An 11,517-nucleotide genomic window follows, 5' to 3' on the forward strand; every position below is an offset into this window, starting at 1 on the left:
GGTGCGTATCTTGGCTGCAACAAGATAGTGGTCCGAGTCGATGTTTGGGCCTCGGAGTGTGCGTACGTCTAAAACACTGGAAGCGTGCCTTCCGTCTATCACAACATGATCGATTTGGTTTCTCGGAGACAGCCAGGTAGGTTGATGGATCTTTTTATGCTTGAACCTAGTACAACTTAACTTAAAAAGAATTAAAACTAAAGCATGCAATATATAAAGAAAATTAAAAATTGTCTTACATCTAGTAAACTTGAAAAAATGCACTTTAAATTCTTTTTTCATGTTAAAATAAAATTAAATATCACAATTCAGTTGAAGTGTATACATATGTACATATTTACAAAATGTGGTCGGTTTGCACCCACAGTGAGTTCCCATGAAGCCTAGCCCAAATTCAGAACTGAAAAAAAACGAGCAAATGGGGTCGGTAACTACTAGCTTTAAAAGCTTAATGTGGAAAATGTTTGAAGAGCTGCGAAACTGTATTGCAATAATAAAAATAACAGTGCATAAATTGGAAAAATTGTTTTTGTTTTGCTTTATAATTTTTTTATTGTTTGGTTTTTCAGCTCATTAATGATGCACCCAGAGTTGCATTTACTATCTATGAAAATATTTCATGAAGCATTCCAAAATTAGCTCCGAGCAACTAAAAGTTGGTTAAGCTTAAATGAAATAGTTTTTTATTAAATATTTATTCCTGGTATTTAGTAAAAATGATTCAGATCAATACTAATGTATGAAATGAAAGTAAATAAAAATCTACGAATACATTTCATGAATATTTTGTCATAGAGCCATTATTAAATACAGATATAACTTTGTCGGGCGTTGGTGCTGACGTATATAGAATTAATGAGAGAGATAAATATACAAGCTCAACGCGCTAATTTAGGTATACTTGTATACCTGTTACTCGTCTTGCATATACTCTAACTGCGAAAATAATGACAATTATAATTTATTTAGATGCATATTTTAGCTAAATGTCGCCTGGATCAAAGATTGTCANATTTCACCACATTAAATAGCTGAACAACACCCTAATTGCCGAAAGCGTTGCTTGCAACACTAGTCCTTTATGGGGACCAAACTTGGTGAAAAAAAATAGCTAAGGTTGTTTACTGGATATACTGAGCACTGGTCGTTCGGCATAATACGAACGGAATGAATAAACGATGCCGANCAAAGTGTCGGAGAGTAGTTCATGAAATTCTTAAATTATCTTATTTTTTAGTTTAGTGTCAACCATTTATGAGTTTAATAAAATTTTGTCGTATACGGCATTTGTCAAAAAATTTGCAGTCAGTTTCAATGATATACGCCAACATGTGATAACAATTTTTATAAATTAACGATATTTTTTACTAATCAGCCTAATCGTGAGTTTCGCCCGAACCAAATTTCGCCAACAATTTTTTCATCCACCTGTAGTGAATACACGCAAACTAAAAGTGAAAAAGTGACCCGGTTCTAGAAAATGAAACTCATGATAAAGCTGAATATGTCGGAAACTAAAGAAGAACAGATAACTCTATTTGAAAAATCTTGATTAGTTTAGTACGACAGCAATACTAACGCAATTTGTACCAAATAACCGAAAACATTTTAGTCAATTACTCGGAAACTAAAGAAGATATCCAAAAACCACAAATTGTCAAAATGACGCTTCCGGCAATTTTCCATCCAAGCGACGATATTTGAATGTTACTAGCATATTTTCGGGCCTGTATGTAAATTTTCGGGAGAAAGGTTAAAAAGTATATTCATCTGCTGAAAAGATATTTTCGCAGATACACAATTTATTTAAAATAAATCTATCAGCCCTATCTCCAATTTCATGTGAATAAATCTCTCCAGTGCTTAAATAAATTTCACCACATTAAATAGCTGAACAACACCCTAATTGCCGAAAGCGTTGCTTGCAACACTAGTCCTTTATGGGGACCAAACTTGGTGAAAAAAAATAGCTAAGGTTGTTTACTGGATATACTGAGCACTGGTCGTTCGGCATAATACGAACGGAATGAATAAACGATGCCGATGTTTTTCACTTTTTTAGCCGATGTATCGTCCAGCAAAACATCGATGTTAACATCGATATTTTTGGACGAAACATCGATGTTTTCAAAACATCAACATGCATCGTTTGTATCCCTAGTTGTAAAGGGTAATACGGCTTTCCTACGCCACCGTGAATTACTTTGTTCGATCCTCCAATTACGATCGCGAATTACCCCTTTCCTACAGGCACATTCTTAATTCGATTTGACAGTTCTCTATCATTGTGTTTTGTTTTTTTGTTATTCGCTACAAAATTTATGCCAAATGTAAGTAATTGCTAAAAATTTATAAGTTTCCGTATTAAATTGGTGATGTACACATGTATATACTTTACTTTTCGTACTCAGAAAAAGTGAGTTTTGATTTGTGAACTGGTTTCGATAAACTTCCGATAAATATTAGAGACGCCAGCGATTTTCTCGTAATGCGCATGGTAATTGGGTCTGAATTGCCAACAAATGAGGTAATACGCTCTCAAAATTTAGTATCGTAATTCGAAGGGAAATTGGAGTGCGAATGAAGAATGAGAGAGCAAACTACGTAATTGGGGTGCCGTGAGAAAGCCGTATTACACTGTTCAACTTTCACAGGCGGTTAGTTGAATCACAAGTTTACATCATTTAACTGAATGTTGAATAATCTAATACCCTTTTAAATGCGATGAGTGCGTACGATTAGGAAATAATAATATTCTGAACGAAATTTTTTGGAAATTAACCGGTTTTGACAATATTATAATCAAAAGAAAGGTTATCGATTTACCTTTCTTTTAATATATATAAACAGTTGCAAGTCATTTGTAATGGTGCACAAAAATTCAGTTTTGTTACAACTCTGCAAAATTTTACCACTTTTTCACTGCTTATATATAGCTGTTTACAAAAGTTGCAAAGTATTTTATGAAAACGTAAAGCGATTTTAACGGTGTTATAATCAAAAGAAAGGTAATCGGTTTACCTTTCTTTTGATATATATTAAGAGTTGCAAATCATTTATGGTGGTTCAAAAAATTAAGTTTTCTTACAACTTTGCAAAATTTGACAAGTTGGACCTACACTTTTAAGGTACTCCTGGCGTTGAAGGTGCTGAAGGCGGAAGGTACCCATGGTGCTCCTGGCGATGACGGAGCTGAGGGTAGAAGGTACTGGTGGTGTTCCTGGCGATGAAGAAGCTGAGGGCAGAAGGTTCGAATGGTGCTCCTGGCGATGAAGATGCAAGCGTTGGAGGTGCTGATGGTGAATCCCAAATCTGTAAACAAACAAAAATATCAATTAAAATTTATAAACATATAAAAGTCTCAATACATACCTTAAGAATGTGACTAAGTCGCTGCTGTTTTGCAATCTAAAAGAAGAAATTACATTATAATTAAATAAAATTGTTAAATACGTATTCTTACCTTCAAAATTTTAGCAAAGTGACATTTCTTCACAGTATGTATACTGTCATCAAAACTCCGATGTTTCTAACTTGCTCGCTCTAACGCATAGAATTCTTATTAGAGTACGAATTCTTATCGGGTATGTAGCTCTAACAAATGACAGATCGAACAAAAAATGTGTAAGTTTCAACAAAGTTGGTCGCCAGCCAACTTTGAGCTCGTTCAACTTTTTTCCCTTGCAACCCTGTGTTTGTTTACATTCTGTATCAGTGTTGGGATATGAAATTGTTCCTTCACTACGAAATCTATACAAAAAATGTAATTCTCGGCTATAAATTGTATACACTTTTTGATTCGCTCATATATTTTCTTAGTACATTCCCTTCAAGACCAATGATTTTATGGTATTCATGAGAAAGTTTTATTGTTTATGTACATACGTTTACGTATTTTACACTTTTACAAATTGATTCCACGTGCACATGTATTGCATTTAACGCAAATATGTATGCACACATTTTCAGGTATACATCTTCACAAAAAGCATATTTAAGTTATTATTAATGGATAAAAGAGACATTTTCTTTGGATTCAGTACTAAAATTTGACATTTTAATAGAATTTCAAGTGCTTATCAAAACTTTACGAGAAGATTTGACCATTTATCTTAATATTATTCAATTTTAATTATTTTTTGTAAATTCTAAGAAAAGCCGTACAAGTCCAAGGTTCTAACTTTGTGCAACAATAAAAAAAACCAACACACTTTCGTAAAAATTTCGAGCTATTTAATTCGATTTCCTAGATTTATTTTGAGTGTGTGGTTTTTTAGCCCATTAAATTTTAATATAACTAAGTTTTTTAAGATTTCTTTGATGAAGGTGTTGCTAATTTCCTCCATATAAAAAAATCGTCGAACACACTTCGTATGGAAGAAAATGGCTGACATCGTCGACAAAACAAAATTGCCAAGTTCAACGGTAAGTCCCAGCTACTTTAAACTTGCACTTTATTATACTAAAATTGAATGGGCTAAAAACTAAAGAATATTAATAAAGCTCGAAATTTTTACGACAGTATGTTGGTTTTTGGATGTTTCGCAAAGATTTAATCTTGGGTTTATACAGTTTTTATTAAAGAATACATTATTGTTTATAAACAGATAATTAAAATTAAAGAATAATAAAATAAATAGTAAAACCTTGTCAATATGTGAGTGCCGTAAAGGTATTATATTTAAGAAAATCTCTTCTTATAACTAACGAAGACTTTGTTTCTATATGAAGCTGACTTTGACATTTTGTTTTAATAAAACTTAGTATCGAAAAGTTTCTTTAAAAATTTGGCTAGGCTATGTTATACTGGTTCGTTCAAGCCATTTTTCAAAACTTACAAAGGTAAATACGAACAGGCGAACTGTGAATTTTCAGAGCTATATATTTTTAGTATTCATTACAAAATTTTACTAAAAAGTACTGCGTGTAGGAAAGTATATTGTAAATGAAATTGTATCAAACAAGTGCCAACACTGTTCTGTATACATACTTTTTTTTCTTTTTTACTTTTTTACTCTTATTTTATCTTTCAGCTTCGCTAAAAGCACTTCTACCAACGCTTGGCTTACCAAATTTACGCCAATTGATAAAATTTTGCGATTTAAATTCATTTTCAATAATGTAAATAACGATTCGTGTTGAATCCAAATTCGCCTCGTCTGAATAGGGATGGCAACTTTTTCACTTTCAACTTCTCATTCAACTACGTATTCAACTTTTGTTGCCTGTAAAATCGCCGCGTGCGAATGCCCTATTACAGACAAGCGATTTCTACTTTCTGTATTACATGACCGCACTTTTCGCGAAAACTTTAATAACGGGCGTCATTTGTTGAGTTGCCGTTGCAATGATAAAAGTAGTAGAAATTACTCTTTCGATACCAAGTCCTTTTTTCGATACTTACTCGATACCGAACAAAAAGGTAGCGAGTAAAAAAATACTGGTATCAAAAGAAAAGTATCGAGTATGTACTTGTATTTACTTGTATCGATTGAACCTTACCTGGAACGCAACTAAAATAACATTCAAAAAAATATGCTTAGACAAGAAAATTTAGCAGCAAATTTTTGCGGTTTGTTGTCTGCCCAAGGATTTAAGGGTACGCATAAACGTCGATTGTTCCATATTCAAAGTCTTGGTGTTAAATGCTTGGTTATATGCATAGTGGGTTATATGTACAATGGTATTTTGGTTTTAGCGGAAGGAATGGGATGTGTCACCTAATACCCTACCTATTAGAAAGAGCACAGTCCAAATTTTAAGAAAACCCCTCTCTAATCCTCTACACGCGCCTGGGACCCATTTGAAAATGTAAAAATACTATGTATTTTGATAAAATGTAAACTCCGGTTACACCACTCACGGTATTTTTTGTGTAGAGCGCCTTTCTGCGCTGTTGGAACAGCATACACATTTCTCAAAGTGATTTTGGGAAGTGTTGCTGTAGTGACAGTCCTTGGCCAGATATAAATCTGGATCGTTCCGATTACGTAGGCCCGACTGTTGTCGGGACGCTGCGTTGGCGGTCGTTGTTGTAACAGCATACAAACTCGCCAAAGAGGTTTTGGGTAGTGATGCTGTAGTGAAAGTTCTTGGTCAGATACAAATCTGGGTCGTTACGTCGTTGGTAACTTTGGAATGTGTATATCCGGCTAGGCCATCCACAGTATTTTTGCGCAGAACTCACTCGCAGGTAAAACAAATTCAAATTCAAAACGAATTTGTTAATAAATTATTGCACGGAATTTTTTATTCCTTTGTCTACACGTGTAGGCTAAAATTTTTTGATTTGGGTCACTCGTTTGGACACATTAACCCCAAATCATTGTACAAATAAGCGAACAAAATTTGTAAAAGTTTACCACCCCTATGCTGTAATCCGAAAGTTCGTAGTTACGAATTCGTAGCTCCGTTCCGAAAATTCGAAAATTGGTATGCTGTAATCCGATCGTAACTATCAACGGCGTTACCAACTAAAATAGTGAAATTCGAAGTTCTTAATCAGCTGCTTTGACTGAAACAAATCAAAATAAATATAATCGCAAGTGAACAGTGAAATTAAAAAAAATTGTTTAATCGTATTTGAAAAAGCTTTTCCTTAATTAAGTAAAATAGAATGGATTCAGTGGCCGGTGCACTTTTGTCTCAGGAGGAAGAACATGCTGCAGTCAACTGTTGCATTAATATACAAAGGAGATTGCTACGAGACAGTTCTGATCCATTTACCTTAAATGATAAATATATGTTCCCTCTTTTTAAGGGCGTCCATTCAACTAAATATTGTGTTGCTTTAAATCTTGCAACGCTTTCCCAAAATTCCACCACATCCTCTTTAACTATTACAAAGCCTCGGGCAATGTCCGGCCTTTCGCTCATGCTTTCCACCAGTTTTTCGTATTGCGAGCGATTTGTTGTGATTGTCGACATGATAATTTTGTAAACATTTAATAATACATTGGTCTTTATTCACACTTCAACTTAAATACATATTTGCGCGTTTCCACACTTAATTTTATTGATATTTTAAAAGAATTCGCTCCGACACCAGTTGCTCTTCGTAGAAAATTTCCGACAAATACATACAGCTACGTCGGATTCAGGCATATCAACGTTACGAATTTCGAAGATGGTCTCCGAATTTCGAAATTACGATACGGCAACGCGGATTACAGCATACCAATTTTAAGATTCGTATCAAAATCGAATCTACGACGGATTACAGCATAGGGGTGTATATTTTTATCAGAAAAGGCTGTTGAATGGCGGGTTCTTGGTCAGGAACGCGATGGGTCAATGCTTACGGCTTGGATTTTCGAGGATTTGCATTCCAAAGTCCGAGAGTCGTGCATTGGCCATTTTAACGCAACTTCAAAAACTTTGCGCATACTACATCGTTTTGTTAAAACGTGTCGCGAAATAATACAGGCAACGATCAACAGTAGTGGTACCTTGTTGGTGTATGTTGAGAAAATAACATATTCTAAAGACAACGCGGAAGCTCGACCACATTATGAAGCCCACATTGTTGAAACATGTAATCCACAAGAGCGTGCGCGCGCTACATCTTTGTTGGATACGCCAACACGTCGACAAACAATGGCGCAGTTTTTATGGCGAACGGAAAAGTCGTCGGCGAAGCAATCAGGTCAAGAAAAATTTCTGTTGCTAATTCATAAGACTTGTGAGTTTAAATGAAATAAATTTAACTACTTACATACCCACAGCAATAACATTTTTTTCCATAGCGATAATACAGTACGTTTGCACATTGAAACAAAGAAAAGCGAATAAAGAAATTCCCAATGATTTCACTGAATGTAACCATTTAGATAAATGGTATTTAGACATCAATATGCTTGTTTCCGAGACGATTGCTAAGAATTTTAATTGGGCTCAGTGGGATTCAGACAGCCAAGCATTATATTATATCCATCTGAAGCCAAAATCAAAAAGCTTGAGCCTCATGGAACGCGCGGAAACAGAAAAAAATAAGGAAAACGAATTAAGTCCCACCCTCTCAGCTTTTCAGTTCAACGATAAATTGCCTACTGAGACTGTAGTAAGTTTAAAAGATTTTAAATATCTTGTCATACCTATCTTGTCAGTTTTTTTTTTTTTCGTTTTCTCAAGTTAAATATTCCGTTGAATCTTCCAAAATTACCCCAAGGCACTTTCGATTGTGAACCTGTTTATGAAGACGATTCGGTTCCACTTAGAGTTCATGATTCCTCACTTAATCTAATTATATTGACTAATGACTCCGGCATGCTGTTTGTATGCCACTATTATCTGTATCAACCTATAGAACCGAAAAATGTAGACGACACACCAGCAGATGGTGCTGGCCCTTCTCAGAAGGTTAATGTTCATTTCGCCTATTCAGTAACACTGCTTCATCATGGATGCGTAGTACATTGCGTTATGCCCGGTGTGCCATGGGAAAAGGCGCGTCTATTGAAGCCAACATTCGCGTTGCATGGTACCCATCATTTGCTTGTATTTCAGCCGGACTTATTTGTACATTTACTGGATGTGGGCTTGACCCACGAACCGTGTTGTCATATAGTCTGCCCTGCACATAATCGCAACCCACTAACTCAGCTGGTGCCATGTAAGAAATGGGGATCGATGGCGTACGATGCTGCAACTCTAGACTTGGTCTCACTGAGTGTCCCACGGGGCCACTTGATTGAAGCTTTTCGCAACGACACGTCCGTGGATAACCGTCTAAGTATTATTCATTATTTTCTTCTGCATTCCAATGATATGGATGTGTTGGTGGAATTGCTCAGCACCATAGTGGAAAGACCGCTGTCATTGGATACAGTGGCGTTACTCAAGGAAGTTTTAGTAGCAGGCAGTTATGGTTCTACGCTGCGTGGCCTGCCCGCCGATGCAACGCCGCTTTCAAGACTTCTACCACTAACAACAGCTGATCTCTCTCGTCCTATTCAGGCGAGGGTTGCTGACATCAGCGTAGGTCTGTCGCATGAAAGTCTGTACAATACGAATATGATGCTCTTATCTCCACATCAGCGTTTATCACCCTACAATTCAGATATTTGGACCCGCTTGTGGGACCATTTGAATGAAGCAGGCAAAAAGGAGAGACGTCGTTTTAATTCGGAACAGGTCAGTGAGAAACTTTTGTTTTCTCTCTCCTGTTATCAACCGGAAGCACTGTCACGTTGTACAACGCCTCTAACACCTGGTGGAGCCGGGGGCAATAACTTCAGTGATTTTTCTACGTCTAATATACGCAGCTACAACGAAATTTTACCATTTATTGAAATTGAGACGTGTACAGCTACAAAGCAAGAACATGTCGTATCAGTGGCAAGTATTTGCTGAAATTGTTAACATTTAATTGATATTACAAATATGTTTTCCCATTGATTGCAGAATATGCGTGAATTAATTGTACACTTGGTAAAACACTCAGCAAAATCCAATACTGGCTTTCGTTGGCTGAAAGAAAATTTTTTCGAGCGCTCTCAGGCCCCCAACCATGTACACACTGTTGCCACACAATATGTGAGCTCCCAGCTGGAATTGTCACGCGCGCTTTGCTCGCTCGTTTGCCGTGCGTCAGGTTTGGATGCGCGGAACGAGAAAACGCGGGGCTTTCAATTGATGTAAGCATGTTCTGCGAAGTTGACTGTGAAATACATTTAATTTTTTTAGCGACCATATGACCAATGGCCAACAGTATTCACTCTTCCTAATTCTGGAGCGTTATTGTTTGGCTGTAGACTCTATAGCTTTTCCATTGCCTCAGGGATTTGCTTCATTTTTTACTTATCTTGGCTATCGCGCCCTATCTTTTGAGATGTTTTTACAATATGTGGAGAATCATGTATTTGAATTGCAAGTTGATGTCATGAACACAATTATAAACGGTAATGACACATTTTAAGCAGATCTTATTTAATTAAATATCCAAAAATTTTAATTTCATTGTGTAATAGGTATCGATGATGCCGCAGATGGGGTGGAAAATAAGCTTTCTTTGCTATCTGCTCTTCCTAAATCTCGAGCCCAGCGTTTACTAAAGAATTGGTTGCATCCAGAGAGCCTAATAATACGCGGCCGGCAGCATGCAGCTAATATATTGTCTGGACAGCAAGTTCAACAGCGTGCCAGTAGCGCTGGTATAAACATCAACACACAGGGTCGCACATCTTTGAGAAGTGGTTAGTGGTTAATGCATTTGTAAATCATTGCCACAACTGCCATAAAATAATTAGTTACATAATTAGTGGCTGTCGTTATTTTTATTTATAATTTAACTCATTTTATTTTACTCATCCCTCTATTAGGCCTTAATATCGAAAAGGCAACATCTCTTTCATGTCTCAATTTGGTATTCGGAACAATTCTTGCTTTTATAATTACTTCTGGTTTATTGTTTTTTGGCTTCACGCATTTAAAACTCTAAATTAACAATATAAAACATTCACGGTAAGCAATAGTGTTTGTACTGAACTGTTTTGTAATATTTGACCCAGTAGTATTTATTTTTTCTTTTACAACGCTTTTTTGTGATACTCTTACGCAAACATCTTACTAGCAAGACATCGCTCCATTATTCCATTTTTATCTTGCAGGTATATCTTCCGATATGCTGTCGCCATTGGATTCATTTTTGGATCTTCTTACCGCCAAAGCCAGCCTCAATGAACTCGACTACAATTTGCTAATAGAAACCACCATCTCATCGATGGAAAGGCTTTAGGCTAAGGGATAAGCAGCGTGCTATGCGTTTATTACGAGAGGCATTCCACACTATTTTAATTGGTCAAAAACTACTTTTGCTCGATTTTCGGATATGTTGCCGAGGAGGTCCTATAGTATTTGTAAACGCAAAAAAAAAAACAATAATTTTTTTTCAAAAGTTATACAACAACCAAAATATTTGGTGTCTCGCCGTAAGTCATTGTTTATCACATCATAACTCGATAAATATTGGTTGTATCAAAAAAATCAATATGTACTTTTTTACTGAGTCAGAGATTTATAAAAAAAAATTTATTTTTTTATGCCCAATTTTGCATACATTTGTTATTGAACAATTTAGAAAGTTGCTCAAAAAGCTTGTTTGCTGGTTTTTAAAAATCTGCAAAAAATATATGAGCCCTTGATTTTGAAAGTGGTATAAGTCACTTCCCAGCTCTTGAACTTAAATGATCGGTTACTAGTATCTGAACGCGTCGGTTATTCGTTCAACTTCATCAACCATTGGTAGAAGGTTTTGTCATTAGTTTACGACGATAGAACGATTTGCAGATGTATTCGGTTACAAGTAACCGGTCATTTAAGCGCAAGAGCTGGGAAGTGACTTATACCACTTTCAAAATCAAGGGCTCATATGTGATAGAGTGTATATCAAAGACTTAACTGACAAATTTTTAAAGGGTGGCTCAATATAGGGTCTGAGATATTAATTGTTTCGTAAAGAAGTGACTGATGAAAAATTAAAAATAAAAATTTTCAATTAGTATTTGATCAAAATACGTC

At 35.8% G+C, this 11,517-nt stretch overlaps 1 protein-coding gene and 1 long non-coding RNA gene across 4 annotated transcripts; both read left to right on the plus strand.

Moving 5' to 3' along the window:
- The first annotated feature begins 2,169 nt into the window (after positions 1–2,169).
- LOC108370540 (uncharacterized) lies at positions 2,170–3,358 on the plus strand. The gene is made up of 3 exons (XR_001848647.1): positions 2,170–2,330; positions 2,550–2,657; positions 3,129–3,358. It is a non-coding gene; the product is annotated as an uncharacterized LOC108370540 (long non-coding RNA).
- A 2,119-nt stretch (positions 3,359–5,477) lies between these two features.
- pigeon (gamma-secretase activating protein pigeon) lies at positions 5,478–11,303 on the plus strand. 3 transcript variants are annotated; one of them, XM_017625874.1, is made up of 8 exons: positions 5,478–5,599; positions 7,247–7,681; positions 7,746–8,059; positions 8,131–9,336; positions 9,403–9,635; positions 9,685–9,899; positions 9,969–10,193; positions 10,608–11,303. In XM_017625874.1, the coding sequence occupies exons 1-8, from the start codon at positions 5,536–5,538 to the stop codon at positions 10,733–10,735; spliced, it is 2,820 nt and encodes a 939-aa protein (XP_017481363.1). In that variant the 5' UTR covers positions 5,478–5,535; the 3' UTR covers positions 10,736–11,303. The 3 variants fall into 3 exon arrangements, with proteins under 3 accessions (XP_017481363.1, XP_017481365.1, XP_017481364.1); XM_017625876.1 differs by having other exon boundaries at positions 5,512–5,599; positions 7,426–7,681; XM_017625875.1 differs by having other exon boundaries at positions 5,513–5,599; positions 7,252–7,681.
- The last annotated feature ends 214 nt before the right edge of the window (positions 11,304–11,517 follow it).

Source organism: Rhagoletis zephyria, unplaced genomic scaffold, assembly GCF_001687245.7.
Source record: "Rhagoletis zephyria isolate East Lansing unplaced genomic scaffold, Rhagoletis_zephyria_1.1 Rzeph_scaffold_04303, whole genome shotgun sequence".
Taxonomy (NCBI): domain Eukaryota; kingdom Metazoa; phylum Arthropoda; class Insecta; order Diptera; family Tephritidae; genus Rhagoletis; species Rhagoletis zephyria.